Genomic DNA, 19,479 nt, shown 5'->3' with positions numbered 1-19,479 from the left:
GTCTCTTTTCCCCACTTCTCTTGAGACTCGTATATGAAGAATAGATCATCTACTTAGCTTGCATTAGTCAATGAGTTGTACAGAGACCCATTTTCCATGCCTATTAGTATCTCAACCAAGAATACATTTGTGTTTATCTAAGAAGTCCTAAACATTTTAGAAAAATTTTTATTATAGGCTGTTGATATTCTGGATTATCTTTATATAATAGATCAAGTTCTGATCATTAATCCATAGTGATCTTATCCATAAATGTGAGGCCCAAATTTATCACAACTGGCAGACAAATATAATCTCAGAAGTAAAAGGCAGCATGGTGTAATGGTAAGAGCACTGAATTTGGAGTCAGATATATAGATATAGATATATTTGAACTTTAGGGTTTTTTTTTTCCTTTTTCTGTGTAATCCTTCCCTTAGCCTCAGTTTCCTCATTTTAAAAAAAAAGAGACAGAGCAAGATTCGATAATCTCTAATTTCCCTTCTAGTTATACTGTCTGCTTTACAGCGTTAGAATTTTGTAACAAAACGAAGAAATTTTGACTTTGAACATGAAGGGATTTGAAAAATCTGGAACCTTCAAAATTGAAAGAATCCAGATGTGTTACAACTTTATAGAACTTTTTGATATTCCTGACTCCATGTGACTTGAAATTATTCTTAAGAGCAAAATTAAGTTATGATCTAGCTATCTGTCGACCTAAAGAGTGTAATGTCTCCTTTTATAACCTGATCCATTTATTTTACTTGTAGGTACTTTCTTATCCCTTATCATTCAACAGGGGATTTAAGTGCCCATTGCTTATTTTCTGTCTCAAGTATTTTACCTCTGGAAGACCAAATTGACATTTACAAAGCTTCAATATAAAACCAGTTGAATGGAATGTACCTAATATCCACCTAACATGTTCAAGATCATCCTCTACCACTTAGCCAAATAGAGAAATCTATTGAATGTGTTGTTCATTAAGTCATTTCAGTTGTGTCTTACTCTCTATGATACCATTTTGGAGTATTCTTGCAAAGATACTAAAATGTTTTTCATTTCCTTCTCCAATTCATTTTACAGAGGGAAATGTGCTCAGGGTCACATTACTAGTAAATATCTGAAGCTGGATTTGAAATCATAAAGATGAGTCTTCCTGATTTCAATCCTAATGCTCTATCCACTGTAACATCTAGCTTGCCCTGTGTTCAGTGTAAGCAACAGTAAATATCTCTATGCTGCTCAATATCCTATTTACCGATCTTTAGAACAAAGTATGGAAATCAGTGCATATACCAGAAAAATTATTTGAGAAGTCCATCCTTGTGCCTGCAGTGATCCTCTAATTCTTCAGTGTTTCTACCTGTGGTTTCTTCCAGTTGATGTAACTTCTTATCTCTTTGAGCTTAAATTCTCAACCACTGTCTCTCTAATTCTCTATCTGCATACCAAAATTTCTAGAGGCCCCCTACCATTTTAGACTGCTCCTCTGGACACCTTATGCTCATTTAGCATTGCCTACAACACAAAAAAGAGGAATTTAGGACTAACTCTACACAAAAATTCTCAATAACTAAAGCTGTTCAAGAACAGAATGAGTAGTCTTTTGAGCAATATATTATCTGATATATGGGAAGAAAAGAACATAATTACTGGCTGTGTAATTTAATCCTACCCAGGACACTGTGTTGATGAGATCATCTCTTTCATCTCTAAGAATGTGAAAGTTGTTCTCTGCTAAAAATCTTTACTGAATCCAAAATAATTGGTAGAACCCCGTCATGAGCTGCTCCTCCCAACTTAGCTTTGCACTCATGAGTTGTATGAGCATGAGCCTGTCATGATTATGACAAATATTTCTGGGTTCTGTGAGTAACGCTATGGATCTTCATTTCTAGCATGAAAGCTCCTGAGCCACAACCAGAGCATTTTCTCTTAACAAAAAGCCAGCAGACACAATTGACTCTTAGCAAAAGCATTTACTAAGAGGGCATAATAAAAATAGAAACTGGAAAATATTCTTCCTTCAAACCTAGGGTGAACTTAGAGTACAGTGGTGATAAAAAATAATGTAAATACATATGAAGATATATGAATAGCAAAGGTAGCTCACAGGGCCGTGCTTTATTGAGTCCACATGTAGCAACCCTTGTAGTGTCTGCTCGGTAGGTTGCTGGCTTCCAAGATTCCTCCTTTTACCTTGACTCTTTTCTCTACTGCCAAGGGTCCTGCTCCTTGACATTCCCCTTCTAAAGCTACATAGCTAATGGGAGAGGTAGGAGAAAGAAACTCCCTCCTTACCCCTTCCCCAAAGACAGTACCAAGTCTATAATCTGTTTCACTCTAAAATTTATGGAAATAATATAATTCTTGCATATTATATATGTATATATATATATATATATAATTCTTAACTATTTAAATCCCCCCAAAACATGGTTAACTTGATATTAATTGCTCTCTTCTTGACTTGGGGAGAGTTTTGTATTTCATAAAGTGATCACCCTTGTATCTATGTTTTTGCAGTTAGTTTAATATCTCCTTAACACCTTAGAACTATGAACTAGGCTTTCTGAGCTGGGGTTTTGAACAAAAAGCAACTTCCCTATTATGGTTGAGCTGAATGTTTTACTACTGCCAAGTTTTTCAAAATGCTCTTCGGGGGCATATGAGTTGGCCTAGATAATCTCTGAAGAGCCATCCAATTCTGAGGTTCTATCTGTGAACTCTTATGAATGTCTCTCCTCCTCCTCCTCCTCCTCCTTCTTCTTCTTCTCCAACTTCTTCTCCTCTTCCTCTTCTTCTTCTCCAACTTCTTCTTCTCCTCCTCCTCCTCCTGCTCCATTATCTTTTACCTTTCACCTCTTACATTTTACAGTATCTGGCTTGAAAGATCTAGGTGGACATTTTTCTTCTTCCATCATTTTCAAATTTAAGCCTTCTTGGTGATATTTACAATATTCCTTGTTAGGTGCTGTACATCCCTAGCCAATGCATCTGTAATTTCTATTCTGTGAACCGTAGTGCACAAATCTAAATCCCATTTTCATGTCATTTGTGTAATCAGTCAATCAACAAACATTACTAGGTATCTAGTGTGTGTCAGGAATTATGCTGCTTAAGCTGTGGTCTGAAGGAAGCTAGGATTTCTAAGAGGACTGAAAGAAGCAGAGAAGTGAATTCTATGTATGAAAAGAGAGTATACAAAGTTACTTATACCCCTAAGGTCTTCAACTTCTTACCTAAGGCTAAATAATCTCTCTTTCATGCTTTCTTTATTCTTTTTAAAATAATCTTTAGCAATGCTTGCGCCATTATTGTTGGCAGTACCATTGTTTCCATATGAAGCCCCAGGAGTGAACAAATAATATTTACATTTAGCACATATCTCAGGAGGATCTTGGGATGGGGATCAGGGGTGGGGAACATTGTTCTGTGAAGTTTGGATTCAGTCAAGGTCTGCACCTGAGAACATGGAGAGCCACCTGTGGCCTCAAGGCCACAAGAACACATCTGTCCTAGATAGAGGCCCTGAAAAGACAACATTTTTTTTTGTGCCCCTTAACACATTTATATTAAAATAATATATTGTTGTTCGGTCATTTCAGTTGAATCTGACTCTCCCGGACTCTATTGGGGTTTTCTTGGCAAAGATACTGAAGAGGTTTGCCATTTCCTTCTCCAGCTCATTTTATAGATGAGGATACTGAGGCAAACAGGGTTAAGTGATTGCCCAGGATCATGCAGCTTGGAAGTACTTGAGCCTCAATCTGAACACATGAAGATTAGTCTCCTAACTCCAGGTCCAACACTCTATCCACTGTGCTACCTAGCTGTCCCCAAGTTATATAATGTATATATTATATACGTAAAATATATACTTTGCATATGTGTATTTAAAACCTACTGAATTTTCATATGAATATCCATAGCCATATTTCTGAATTCTTAGTTTCCAAGACTCTCACCAGATACATTTTGCAAGACTGATATAATTTTGTTTTACATTTATTTAATATTTCATCCTTTGAATCCATTTCCTTTAAAATGTCTAGGCATCCATTATACATTCACCAATATAGATTGTTTCATTAATTATAATAATGACTTTCTATTAAAATGTTAACCCAATGTCTTATCATGGCATTTAGATAACATGTGTAAAGAGCTTTGCACACCATAAAATGCTGTGTAAATATGATTATTTTTATTGTCCTAGATTCATGAAGCCAAAGTCAGAGAATTGCAATCACTAAGACCTGACAATAGGCTGCGTGTATATTATCCATGGTCTGTCCTAGAGGGCAAAGAGGCTCATTGCCAGAAGTCTGATCACTAAAGAGTAGTAGTAGTAGTTACAGGCGTCATCATAGTAACAGTAGCAGTTGTAACAGTAACCGCAACAATAACAACATTTACATAATGCTTAAGTAGCAACAGAAATGTGCCAGGCACTGTGCTAAATGCTGTTTTGTTTTTTTTTTATTTTACAAATACTATTTCATTTAATTCTTATAAGTGACCTTGAAAAGTTATTATCCCCATTTTACAGATGAGAAAACTGAGTCAGACAAAGGTTATATGATTTATCCAAGGTCACACAACTATTTAATATTTCAATCCAGATTTGAATTCAAATCTTTCTGACTCCAAGGACCATGCTCCACTGTACACCTACCTAGCTGCTCCAAATTATTATTAAAATTGATAAAATGTATTTTTTGTGGCATTCTGGATTTATGGCCAATATAATTGATTAATTTTTGCATATGACTAGGAAATGGTGGAGCCAAAATGTGAAGTTAGATCTTTTAGTTCCAATTCTAAGTCCAAATCTAGTTCTATTTTTATGACCTCAGGTGGCATTCATAAATTGAGACATCATTATGCTATTTAGTGTTTCTGTAGAATTGAAAGGGTATCTCTTCCATCAGTGTCCATCCCTATCAAAAAATAATTCATGGGTGAGATTTTTAGAAAGGAAACATTTCTTTTATTTTGCTTATTGGTGAGTAAATTGTCAATATGCCCCACCTGAACATGCACTTCCATGAAGCTAAATCATCTCTTATCACTCAGCTCATGAATTAACCAATATAATAAGCGTACAATTAGAATGTGGGCAGCCAGCATGTACAAGTGTCTTTCAGTTTGATCATATTTTATTGTCTTCCCAAACCATATAATGTACTCACTGCTTGACCTGAAAATTACCAGTCATTATTCTCAGTGGCTATTCTCCATTTCTTAGAACTGTAATGATCCACATAGCATAACTTATATAAGCAGACCTTTTTACTTTGTGTTGCCTGGCAGCGGTATGATTACATCTGTGTTAAAATGACATGGTGGCTCCAAAGATATCAATCCTAGATCATCCTGTCTATTACGTTGTGTAAGCACTGTATTTATTTACAGTTATTGTCAGTTACTTATATTATTTTCAATATTTAACATCCAAGCACACACACCCACTCTCATGTTCTCAACCTTTTAAAATTGTATCTTTAAAGGGGGTGCTATATTTGAACCCCTCTCAATCTACCCCTCTGTCACAATCAAACTTAAACCAAGCATAATTGAAGTTTAAAGAACGGTGGGTTGCATTAATACTGTAGTGCTGATTTAGTAAGCCAATTGGAAAAAAGTTTTTATACATCAGATATTACCAGATTTGTTATGATCTTATGATGTAGGGTTACAGGGATATGCAAAAGGGAGCTTATTAGATATCTGTAGTCATCCATATCACAGATCAGCAGAGGAAATCAAACTTAATAGGCCATGTTCAAACTAGAAAAGGAATGTTCATTCCAAACCTCATACTCATTTTTAAGTCTCTAAAGGGCATGTTTAGTCTTACGCTGGGGACTAAAGTTATTATGCCTTGGTAAGCAAAGAAAATTCTGTCAAGAGATTAGATTAATGCTTTCTAAAATTGAATGCACAGTTGTGTTAAGTATCCCTAATGGAGTTGCTCCTAAAAGCTGAGCTCATTTACATAAGCTTTAACGGATCCCTAAAGTAGTTTGTATGACCTTGGCCAAGTCATCTGTAAAATGGGGATAAAAGCACTTGCAATACTGAACTAAGCATATTGAGACAACAAATTTGTATACCTCAAAGAATTATAAAACATGAGGTTATTATTATTCATAACATAGAATCATAGACACTTAGAGCTAGGAGGAACACTTAGAAGTCATCCTTCCAATACTCCAGGATTTATATTTTCTCAAAGGTTTTTCCTTTTTTCTATAAGTAGAGGTTTGATTTTAAGTGATTTACATGGAACCTATACTCTTCAATTTTTGCATATGAAGCATAACCTTTACAAAGTCCCCAATAGCCTTTAGAATGTTAAAATACCTTAGTTTAATGGGCATTTATAAATAAATAGATCAAAAGGTGCCAACACAAATTAAAATGCCCAATCCACCACTTACATTGCCTTTCCATGCTTCCAAAGCATTGACACAAAGGGAAAAATATGGAAGTTATCTAAAAATAGAGTCTTTCAATATTAAAAGAATCATAGCTTGGTTTAAAAATAATGCAGCTATTTTGTACTGGACTTTTCAGCAATGCAGGGGGAAGTATTTGTTATAATTTTAAAAACTATAATTTGGGCTATCTTTTATGAAATAAATAATCATTAAGTTTTTATTTTCTATGTCTTTGTAAAAATTAAAGGAGTAAACATTTATAGTGCATGTTTCATCATTAAGTACTTTGATAAATGTTAGGTTATTTTTGCAGCACTGCAATGAAGCAGTATTATCTACATTTTTCAACTTAGTCCAGGGGAAACTAAGGCTAAATGATTTGCCCAAGGCCACAGATGGAGTTGGTGTCAGTCAGGATCAAAATTTTTCATTCTATTTGCCCTCCATTAGACCATGTCTTCTATACTGGAGCAATAACAGAGTATTATATGAGAAATTTTTTCCAGGCAAAGAAGTGACTTTTCCTGAAGTTTTCAGTACTAAAAAACAAGATCCAGTGAGGGAGAGAGACAGGCAGGCAGGCAGAGGGACAGAGACAGAGAGAAAGAGAGATAGAGAGGAGGGGAAGGAGAGAAAAGAAGAAGAAGGAGGAGGAGGAGAAGAAAGAAGAAGAAGAAGAAGAAGAAGAAGAAGAAGAAGGAGAAGAAGAAGAAAGAGATGATGGAGGAAGAGGGGGAGAGAGATGGAGAGGAGGAAAGAAGGGAGGGAGGAAAAAGGGGAATAGAGGGGTTATAATCAGAGAAGAGAAAACTGCAGAATCAGACGTACTTATTTCTTTAACTCATGTGTGTGCAGTGAGGAAGAAATGAAATTTTTAGAAGTATGCTGTGTATAATATAGTTTGTAAATATAAAATATATCGTCTTGAATTTATACTTAAGTAGCATATTCAACTTATTTACATTGTTTTGAATAATTACAGTAAATTTCAATGACAAATTACTAATTAATGTCATTCCTTTACAGAATGTTCTCTGGAGGTTTAAATTCTCTCAGCTTAAGGGATCCTCGGATGATGGGAAAACTCGAGTAAAGCTGCTATTTCAGAATCTAGACACCAAACAAATTGAGATGAAGGTAGGGAATGTAGCTTATCTCTCACAACCAATACCACAAAGTTTCTCATTTCATTGGCAAAGAGATGACCATTGCATACGTTATAAAATAAATCTATGCACCAGCACTTTCCCTAAAATTCAGGAACCAGATCACAAAGGACATGATGAACAAAGGAAACGATAAAAAATGTTTTATCAATCTAAATTTTGTTCAGTTATACATCAGTTTCATGACCCAAGATGATCAGCTTTCTTTCAAATTTTCAGGTATCTTCTAATTGTAGTGTTTTTTAAAAAAATATATTACATGTAGAAATGCAATATTTCTGTATATTCTATAGTCCTAAGAGAAAGTTTATGTAGAAATGGATGGCTGTGACTGTTACAAATAAAATAAATTAAGACAATATATGCTGATCAAACATCATATTTTGTCAAGACATGACCCACAAAATGTGCTATTTTATAATAAATTTATTCTAAACAGTTTTGGTTTAGATGTAGATTAGAAATGAAAATAAGGAATAACAAACATCAGAGTAGTATATAAAAGTTATAAAATGAAACACCAAAAAAAAAAAAATGGGATCCCTGCTTTGTTGAACTTTGCATCTTTATTTATGCATATATACATTAGCCAAAGAAATGAGAGGTATATGAGACATCATTTTTAAATGTTAGACTGGGTTGCCACGTAGAGATGTCATGAGTGACCAGCTGGTCAATAATGATCAGCAGCATTCTGGAAGTTCCTACTCTCTCAGATTATAAAAACAGCTAGTGTGTTCCCTGTTTGCTTATCAGGTCCAATTCTCCAAAAACACAAAGTCCTATTTGAGAGCTTGTTAAAGTTGCATTTGCTTTTTTAAGGCCTCAAGTTGTGATTTATCTTTGATATTTTTGATAAGATACTCTAGTAGTCTAAGGTGGTAAGTGTATTTTTCAGCAATGTCTATTGTTCTAGAGAGTTACCTTCTATACTGGAAGTATCTGGCCTATGGGAATGTGCTTTAATAGGGTTTATCTCTTTGAGTATATTAGCAGATTATGTATTTTATATATTCACCCTATTCTCAGTTACTTGGTATAATAGAAGGAATGATGACATAACAATTTTTGTAAATCCAAAATTTGGCTTGCAAACATTATTTTTACATCATTAGAATTTCCTTTCAAGTTGTATTTTTCTTAAATTAGCATTAATTTGCATTGTTAGCTACTAGGGTGTGTTATTGGGGGTGGAGGAGGAATGTGACCTACAATTGTTTCTTAGCAAACAACCTAGGAAGTAAAGTGCCATATCTTCACAAATTAAACTACCAAACCAAGAGCTGGTTGTACCTGAGAATTATTTTTAAATGTAATATATACCAGGAGACACCATTACAAACTCAAGTTTTACATTCCTTGTTAGAAAGAATAACTAATAAATGAAATGAACAGAGTCACTGCTTTTCATAATAATTTCTAGAACATAAGTATAATAGGTATGAGAAGGGAGAACAATGGAAATGAATTTTTAAATAAGCGATAAGAGAATTTGACATGTCTTCTGGAAATAATATGGGGTTTTTGGTAGTCTGGAAATAAAATTGTTTTCTTTAAACCTCAGTTTAAAGTACTGGTTAATTAGATTTTTTTGTTGTTCATTAAGAAAGATCCTCCAATTCCCTTTTATTTCAGTCTTTGTGATGGAAAAAAGTCCATTTTTCTACTATAGGGTACCTAGTGAAGGTTGTTGAATCTTGGGTGTTAGAGGATATTGGACTTCAGGGTCCATATTTTAAGTATTAATATTAATGGAGTTCTGTCAATTTAGGTGATTATTAGTGACCTCAGGATATGTAGTGTAGAATCTTATAAAAATAAATGAATACTTACTCATAGCTAGAGAAGGGTATTCAATAAATATAGGCACTGAGGACATCTTGAGTTAGTTTAGCTGAGTGAAGCTCTCTTGCCTGTTACCCATTATGATCCACCAATCAATTACCAGGGGGCTCCTGGAATTCCTTGTTGCTGCTTTGTACTTAGGAGTTGAGGAAATAGCATCAAAACTTTTAGTCCCCTGACTCAACCAAGTTTCAACTTATGTCTCAATACCTTTTTAAGGAAAAGCTAACTCAACTTGCATTGGGATAAGGATTCAGATACTGCTTATACCACACTTGGTCAGGAGACACCTGAGCTTGAATCCTGTCTCTCACACTTATCAGCAAGATGACTATGTTCAATCTACTTTGTCCTTGCTGGGCCTTAGTTACTTCATCCATAAAATGTGAGTAATATTACTCACAGTGCTTCACTGAGCCGTTTTGAGGAAGAATTGAAATAATGTTTTGCAAATTTAAAGTTCTTTATAAAGTATGATTTTAGATAAGTCAGGGACAGATTAGCAGGGCTAAAGTTCTAAAAGGGCATCTAGATGGAATAGTGAGTATAATGCCAGGCCTGGAGTCAGGAAGATCTGAGTTCAAATATGGCCTCAGATACATTACTAGCTGTTTGACTCTGGGCACGTCACTCAACTCTGTTGTTAATTTCTTCATCTGTAAAATGAACTGGAGAAGGAAAGGGCAAACCACTCCAGTACCTTTGCCAAGAAAACCCCAAAAAGGTTGTTATGAAGAGTTGGACATGACTGAAACAGGGCAACCACAATAATAACAATAGAAGCAAACTTCTTAGAAAGGAGGAAAGGATGAATCAGAATATAGCTAAAAGTAACATCAAACACTTCCCCTAAAAATATTTCAGTGTTTTTGAAAGGAAAAGTGGACCCTCTATGTTATTTTTAAAATAATTACCTTCACTTTTGTGGCTAGATTAAATACACAAATGCCTGACACCCTTGTATTTACACACGACCACAAAATATTGTTTAGCCTGCAAAAGGAAAGACCAGTTCAGTAGATGAAAATTCATGTAGTTAAATGAGACAATCACGTGGAGTTTTCACTTGCTCCGGTTGTGATGATAATTTCTATGGAAAAATAATTTCTTTACCATGGAAGAAAAAGATTAGTATGAGACTTTGAATATAGGTAGTTGAGAATTGAACTTGGTTGCAAGAGTAGATTAAAAACTGATTGAGAACTTGAAAGAGTAGAAGTAATTTGGCATGTTTCTGAAGCTGAAGACTCTGTGCTAAACTTCATCAGCAAAGAGCCTTGAGACCCACAGCATTTATTATTGATAGGAGTGAAGCTGCTCTGCAGCAGTGAAGACTGTCAAGGAGCCAGATGGTGCAGAGAGGGAGGGACACCAAGACAAAATGTCATCAAACAGAAAATTTCAGATCCCCTGTGTACATGACTGAAGGAACACAGAATGTTCCTTAGAGTAGATAGTACAGACCAAGAAGTCAGGGGGTAAAGAATTAAAAAGAAATTTATGAAATGGGGTCTCTTATCCTTGACACACTCCCTTCCCTCAAAAACAAAATCTACTTCTGCAATAATTTGGTCTCTTGTATGTACTTGAAGATGTTGGAACAAAACAGTTTACTTGAACCTTCTCAATAGGTTGTCAAATGGAGATTATCAACAGTGCAAGAAGGCAGTCTTCCTTATAAAAAGTGGACATGATGCCTTTGGTTTTGCTTCTGTGCTAGCTTTATGGCTGTGTCTGTACAATCAAAGGACTGGTTGTACAGAGCACTGAACCATTCAAAACGTTTCCACTGAATTAGCTTCTTCAGTCAATGGCAGTCAACCCAACTGAGTAACATTGTAATTTTCTTAGGAGATTAGGGACCGTCACACAAGATCTCTTATGACCTTCTTTACTGACAGCAATTTTTAGAATGTTTAAAGTGTGCAAAGGCCTTAAAGAAATGTAGGACTACTTCAAGGGAAAAAAATCAAACACCTACTAACTGCTTTTCTTTCTTTAATCAGACCTGTGATTTCATCAATGTAGGGAGCACCTGGTTAGCAGCTTCCCTTACCAAAGTAGATCAGCAAAGAAAATGGCATATATATGTGTGTATATGTGTATATATATATGTATGTATATGTATACATCTTGAATGAATGAATACCACTAAAATCCTCTCTCTTGTAGCATAACCATACTTCATTGTGTTAGACTCCAAGGACCTAACTTCAAATCCTAACCCTGTTACTTATGTCATTTGGCCTTTCTAAGCCTCATTTTCCTCCTTTGCAAAGTGAAAGATTTGTACTTTATTATCTCTAAGACCCTATATAGGTCTGATCCTATAATTCTAGTAAGTAATTTGTACATTGAGCAAAAGATTAGCACATGTTATCAGTTAAGATGTTCCCATCTGAAACTTGAACCCACCCCAGATTCCCTATATGTGAGAGTTAGCTTATAAGAATTGAAATACAGTAAAATGCTCTTGACTATATAGTCAGATTTTCAATGACCTTTTAACACAGGCTCACCCAAGAGACTAAGCAGAAGGTTTGCAGATATTTTTGTGATATATCCATGACTACAAATGTTTCATTGTTTTCAATGTCAAAGACTTCTAGCAGCACAGCCAGGCACCTGATACTCTGCCCTACCCCCAAGTACACAAACAATACAGGAGAAGCTATCCAGGAACATCAGACCACTTCCGCCATATTGCTTTGCCATGACAAAATCTCTCCTGGCGCACTTTTCTTCAAAGATAAGCAGCTTTACAGGATGATAAAAAGAACAAATTTATCCCAGCACCAGCCTAGGATTGTCTTCTGTGTCTCTGCCTCTGTTTCTTTCTGTTTGTCTCTGCCTCTTTCTCTGTGTGTCTCTGTCTCTGTTTCTGCCTGTCTCTCTCTCTATCTCTCTCTGTATGACTCTATCTTTCTCTGTGTGCATGTCCTTCTCTCTGTCTGTCTTTGTCTCTGCTTCACTGTCTGTCTCTGTGTATGTGTCTGTCTCTTTCTGTCTGTCTCTGTCCGCGTGTGTGTCTCTCTCTCTTTTTCTCTTACACACACACACAAGCACACACACACATGCACACAGGTCATGGGCTAGTAGGTTTTTTTTTATTATGGTAACAGATGGAAGATTTGGAAGAATACTCTTTTCTGTTTTGATTTTATTTCTTCATTGAATAAAAACTTTCCTTTCCCCAACTTGCTAAATATTTGTTAGTAACTACTATCAGTAAGGTCTGAGCTATTTGATTTTTAAATTAGTTAACAGAAGCATTATTTCCTAAGAACCAGATATTTTGGTATCCCAGAGAACACAATCAATTGGAGGAATTAATTTTTGCTTCTTTTAGTCTGATATCCTGGAAATGCTTCATTTGAATGTTTTAAACAAGTTAATTTACAGAATTCGGTAGTACAGTTACTAAATGCCTTGTGTCTCACTAAGTGAAAGTTCTTAATTCCCCTTGAGATGTAACTAAGTGAATAATCCATTCAGGATGAATAAAACCAAGTGCATTTAAAGAGGCATATTTAGTTACTTTTCTGAGGTGGATGATTTCTCCTATAGAGCCTTTTATCTGATGTATTCTCAACATTCTCACTTTTGTAGCCAGTGAATAGTGAGATGGCATATTACTTCTAGTAAACTTGGCTACATCTTCTCACATGAGCCTATACCAATCACCTCCCACCTCCCCTCTTTCACTTCTCTGATTTCTCTTGCATGTGTCTATTATCATTTTCATGTTTCACCCCTCTGATAAGGCTAATTCTCTAGTATAAAACCTTCAGTGGCTCCCCATTGCCTCCTAAATAGAAGATGAAGCCCTGATTTTAGAATTTGAGGCCTCCATAATCCAGCTGCCACCTAGATGAGCCTTATATTACTCTCTATAATATGTTTTATATTCCAGCCAAACTAGAATATTCTTATAAACCTGGCACCCCCTAGCCCTATGTCTATTTTGTATTATCCCTTCTCTGTCCCTGAAGTAGACTCACCTCCCTATGAACATTGCATCTGACAATGAACACAAAGCCCAACTCATGTACCCCTGTATCCATGAAGCCTTCTCTCTCTTTTAATGTACAAGCAAAAATGATCTTTCTTTCCTTTAATTTTTTAGTGTTTTATCTGGACCTCTTTTGTCCTTACCTGATTTTTACTTATATCACAGTTACCTTTGTACATGTCTTCTTCCCATGAGTTTATAGACTTCTTGAGGTCATACTCAACGAATCTATTCTTGTAACTCCAATACTTAGCAAAGAACCCTAAACATACTAGGTGTTGAATCAGTACTTCTTTAATGAACAGAACAGAAGGTCTTATTGACTGCAGTTGGAATTTCCTATCCATTGCACCACCTGGTTGCCTCAATTTACATTAGTAAAGATTAAAGTTATGAAGGTGTCACTTTAAGATTTATGTCAGGAAAAGTTTGCTAATAATTAGAGAGCTACTCAAAAGTAGAATGAGTAGCTCTAAGAGATGGTGGTTCCTTATCTTTGGAAGTCTTCAAGTAAAGGTTGGCTGAAATTTGTCAGTTTTTTTTTAGAGAGAATTCCTTGACTCTGTGGGTTAGACTAGATGACTAATAATGCCCCATATAATTGTAAAATTTTGTGATTTAATGAATGAATTCATTATTGAATGTATGAATGAGGTTAAGTCAGTGTGTGTGTGTGTATGTGTGTGTGTCTGTGTGTGCGTGTGTGTGTGATGGAACTAATTCTATGGAATTAGCAAGCCATATTGGGGTAAACTTCTCTATGTATGAAATGTTCCCATTCACCTTTCCTCCTGTTTTATAAAGAGAACTAGAGTTACCATTACAGGAGAAAACACACTGACTCAAGAATGTGAGACGTTCAAATCTCACCTATGATGTGTGACTTTAGGCAAGTTACTTAACTGACTTGGGTCTTATTTGCCTCACCTATAAAATGAGGAACCTCAACTAGATGGCTTCTGAGGACCCTTTTGGCACTACATCTGGGAAGTATGGTCCTGCGGTAATGGTGTGTGGCATAGAGGTTGAATACTGTCTCCTGAGGTGTTCAGTGTACAACCAGGAAATAGCATTAAAGAAGTCTGTGTTAGGAAATCAGAGACACAGGTTCTAGTTTCAGCTCTGTCACTGACTTTATGGGTGACCTTGAACAAGTTTTTTTTTCAAATGAAGGAGTTGTTCTAGAAGGCATCTAAGTTCTTCACCAGTTCTAATAATCCATATGATCTATTTCCATAAATTCAAAACTATTAACATATAAGCCCCAAACAAGCATAGAGGCTTGTCAGTTAATGTGTTTTCCCTGAGTATTTGCAGGAAGTCAAGTGCAGATTTATGAGATGTATTAATGTAAATGGAACATTTAGAAACTATCACTTAAAACATGTTCCATTTCTGTCAGATCTGGCTAAAGAAATCTACCACCTTAACAATTTAAAATTCAATATGCTATCTAGAGTTCAATTTATATAGAGGTTTAGGGGAAGGTTTGGACCAAGTGCAAAATGTTTGCACTGGACAAGTTACCCATTGGAAATATTTTATTCTGTATGATAAAAATGCTGGTTGATGAGCTAGCAAACACCAAGGACTTAGAGAAAGGTAGATTTGCTTAATTGGTGATCTTTAGTTTTATTTCTCATTATCTCTTCTCAGTGACCATTTTATATCCTGAGTAATTTAACTAATAATGAAAAGATATTCATTTAACTCAGTAATTTAGTTATACATTATATTTACCTACGTAACATATTTATTTACATAAATTATATATTTAGATATATTAATTCAATAAGCATTTCAATTCATTAAACATCTTTGGTGCCTACTATGCACCAGGAACTGTGCTAAGTATTTTTGTATATATGCAGTATGAGTGTGTGTGTCCAATCACTTAGTTGTGGCACACAGTTAGATGGACAGTCCATTTTTTTTGCATATAGGCTTTGTACATATATATATATAACATATACGTGTGTATGTATATGCATAGATATAGATATAGATCTATGTTGATACTTTTTTGTGATGTTTCCTTTAAAATAATGCTTATTCTGTGATTCACCATAGACCATCCCAATTCCTTGGGAACATAGGGAGGACAATAGAAGTAAAAATAGGGTTTATTATTCCTTTTTCACAGTGATTTAACAGGGGAAGATTATTTTTTTGTTCAACTTCTCAAAGCATATTATTCAGCATAAATATTATACATAATGACCTTATAATTACATTCACAAGAGCCAAAGATTCTGGCACCATGATTATAAAATATTTATTTTCATTGTGTCCCAAGCACTTAAATCTAAACTTGAACTACCCCATTAACAAAAAGAATTTTAAAAAAGCTTTTTTTGCCTTTTCCTAAATTTTCCTTCAAGCTAAAAGGAAGACTTGTTCCATCTAATAAATGAAAAGATTGAGACATTATAAGGGATATTTTATGTTGTAAGCCAGTGGATATCACGGGGGAAATAGAACAATATGGTTGAGCATCAATGATGTCGAATGATATTAACTTAAATTTAAGATGACAGCAACATAACTGTTTCAGTTTGAGAGATTGTTTTTGAAAAAAAAACTTCATAGAACACTTTTTTGTGTGTCATTCTAAATGAATTTCCTCAGAACTACAGTATACAATAGTTACTCTGATATTATTGCCTGAACCCAAGTCAAAGGAGTTTGTTGGCAGTCACCACTATGTCAGCATGCATACTTCCAGATTATTGTGCCCATGAGATAGACTGCCATCTTTAAGTCTGGCTAAAGTCCTTCCATTATATGCTTTCGGGGAGGAGGGGAGGGATTCTCCTTAAGGGATCAAATTTTCCTTATTTGATCTTTATCGGAAAGATAGACATACTTCGGAAATTTTGAATTTAATTTATTTAAGGGTTTCTGAATTATAGGATGAAAATGAATATGCTTATTTTACTTGTCTTTTCTACATGCATTCTTGGTAGCAATATTGAAACTTAAAATTTTATGTATAGCCTACATCAGATTGCACTTTGTCTTGGGGGGGGGGGGGGGGAGAAAATTTAAAACTCAGAATCTTATTGAAGTAAATGTTGAAAACTAAAAGTAAATAATATATATGTATGTATGAGTGAAAAAAACTTAAAATTTTGCATATAGTATACTAATTATGAGTCATACTATCTCCACACATTTCTTAATGAAAAAAAGTAATTTTAAGGTTCAACATGCACCATATCCATCCAAGATCTTCAAGAAATGTTCTACAAAAGGTTTCCCTTCAACCACTTCAAAAAAATAAACAAAAACAGATTGGTACTGTATTTACGTTAAGTCTCTCCAAAGGATCATGTTTGTCTCTGCCCACTACAACATTCCAGAGAAGTCATCACTCAGCTTCTACTTGAAGTCCTCTAACGAGAGGGAACCCGTTATCTCCTGAGACAGCTCATTCCACATTTTGACAACTAATTATTAGAACATATTTTTCCCTTACTTCAGGCTTAACCTGGTCTCTGCAATTTTCACCCATTTTTCTCTTCATTCACATTAGCCTCAAGCAGAATAAGTCTAATTTCTCCTCTATAAGACAACTCTTTAAGTATTTGAACATAGCTATGATACACCTTCTGAGTTTTTATTCTACTAAATCTACCTTTTTTTCAAGTAATATAAGGACTTAAGTCCTTCTCCTTTCTAGTTTCTGACCTCTGTACACCCTCTAACTATTACTCATAGTTGGCTTTGTCTAATAGTATTAAACCTTTAAGCATGTCAAACCCTTCTAAGTCAAACCTACATCAGTGTAAAAGAAATTTTACCATCCACATGTGAAAAACAAAATGGATTTTTAAAAAATATCACAGCGATAACATGCAGTTAGATGGACAAAGTAGTTTGTATTTAGCCTTTGTCTTGCATAAGCAGTATAGATGGATGATGAGTTAGACCCAAAATTGCATAGGGAATAGACAAATTGAGTCATTTTTGAGTAATTATGCAGTTTTTGGATGATTCTTAATTGTACAATCCTCCTGCCCCCAAAGCAATGACTTCAATACCAGTCAGTGTTCTCCTGGCAATTCTGTTTGGCTATGAAACACAATACTATGGTCTCAGAGGAATCAAAATTACTAATAACTCAAAAAGGAATAGAAAGCTATATGATGGGTAAGACAGCTTTTAAGTGAGAAGTGGCAGAGTTGATGACAGCTATATGGTGAGTCAGTTATATAATAAAAACAAAAGAGAACAACAGATAGACAAACTGACTGATACATTGGTACACTGGAAATTAGAGGGGTGGGGGTAGAGAAATGGCTCCAGTAGTTAGAGGATCCATGGATGTGGGAATCCTCAGGATAAAAAAAACATGGTGGGATTTCATTTTTCATCATGTCATTGATATGAAGCCACAGATCTAGCAAATTTTACAAGCAGGCAAAAAAACCAAAACATTCCACACACACACACACACACACACACACACACACACATACATACACACACACAATTTTCAGAAAAAAACCTGATGCTTATTGTTTTAAGCATGAGAGTTTTTTTAAAAATAATTCTTGAGAAAACTATTTCTTAAATATATCCATGCTTTTTTTCTCCATACATAGTCTATAAAGAATGGCTTAAGCATTCAAGGTCCACATCCTATATATATATATTTCTGTACTTACCTTCAATTGGCTATATTCAGTGGCTGTTGAAGAATATGAGCCTGTTTTCCTTACTCTGAAGGATCCCAGAATATTTTGTTTTTAAAAATCTTTAGTTGGCCATTTAAAATGCACATTTTGTCCCTTGATTGTCAGCTGTCTTTTCTCATTGATTTTCAATGCTTTTTATCTTATTTTACATATGATTCTGTGATAACCAGAGTATGCCTTCAGCTCTTCTTTTTAAGCAAATCACATGAATTTTGACAGATTTCTTCCTCATCATTACCTTGATTTTTTAAAAAAATTAAAATTATCATATCTATGCTTGAGACTATATCTGGTATTTGAGTTTGAGAAAAATATTAGCACTAAGTAAATGAAACATATATTCTATGACTTGATGTATTACTCTAGAAAGCAAAATAAATGTAATTGTAAAAGAAGTTGTTTTTCTTTTCCATTTTTCCCAGCTATATCACATTCTCAGAACCATCATTGTTACCATGTAGACAAAGCCAGAGGCACAGGTATTCCAGGAAGATGATTGGTCCAGTAATTAGATTCTATTGAGTTAGATATGTTATCTTCCTAGATCTGCAGCTTCTGTAAACATCCTCTATCTGCAATGTAGTTAAATGAGTGGTTCATAAGGGATGGAAATATTAAGAGAGGGAGGAAAAACTGAGGCATGAATGGGTAGTATGTAATGCACTTTGTTTAGAGAAGGTAAGCTGAGGAACTTGCAAGTACATGACTAAAAGACATAATCGAAAAAGGTTAGGAAGACGTAGAGCTTTGTTAAATACTGAAGATTTAAAGATGTTTTAGTGAGTTAGAAGATATCCTAAAACTGGAGAAAATACAAGACTCAAACCTAAACAAAGAAAAAAAAACCTCATATTTTAATTTAATGATTTGAGGAGTTAATGTAGTGGTACAACTAGTACAGAATTAGACCCGAAATTAAGAAGATCTTGGTTCAAATCCCATCTCTGTCATGTACTAGCTCTATGACCTTAGGAACGTCAAGGTTGGCTTCTAATCTTTAAAATGAGGATAATACTGGGTATCTCTCTCCTAGGCTTGTCATGAGAATGAAATAAAATTATATATATATACAAGACATAGTACAAATTTCAGCTAGTAATGGTGGTTGTCATGGTGGTAGGAGGAGGAAGAAGAAGAAAAGAAGTAGTAGTAGTAATACTAGTAGTACTAGTAGTAGTAGCAGTAGGATGGTGGTAGTGATAGTGGTAGTAGAGTATATAGAATAGAATGCAGTGTATGAGGTGTTTAAGGGGGACTAGCACCTCTGGTGTGAAACCTTTTTCAAGATTTCTCATCCACCGTTGCTGTCTACCTGACATTTACCT

The 19,479-nt window shown here is 34.9% G+C and overlaps 1 protein-coding gene across 4 annotated transcripts in view; it reads left to right on the top strand.

Annotated features, from left to right (window-relative positions):
* SNTG2 (syntrophin gamma 2) overlaps nt 1-19,479 on the top strand; it is a 668,997-nt gene that overhangs the window by 617,451 nt on the left and 32,067 nt on the right. For all 4 annotated transcript variants that reach the window (XM_072634327.1, XM_072634328.1, XM_072634326.1 and 1 more), the window contains one exon: nt 7,458-7,568. In XM_072634327.1, coding sequence (XP_072490428.1) covers nt 7,458-7,568 — 111 coding nt within the window. The remainder of the gene's footprint in view (nt 1-7,457; nt 7,569-19,479) is intronic.

Source organism: Notamacropus eugenii, chromosome 1 (genome assembly GCF_028372415.1).
Source record: "Notamacropus eugenii isolate mMacEug1 chromosome 1, mMacEug1.pri_v2, whole genome shotgun sequence".
Lineage (NCBI taxonomy): Eukaryota > Metazoa > Chordata > Mammalia > Diprotodontia > Macropodidae > Notamacropus > Notamacropus eugenii.
This window is presented reverse-complemented; position numbering and strand designations above follow the sequence as displayed.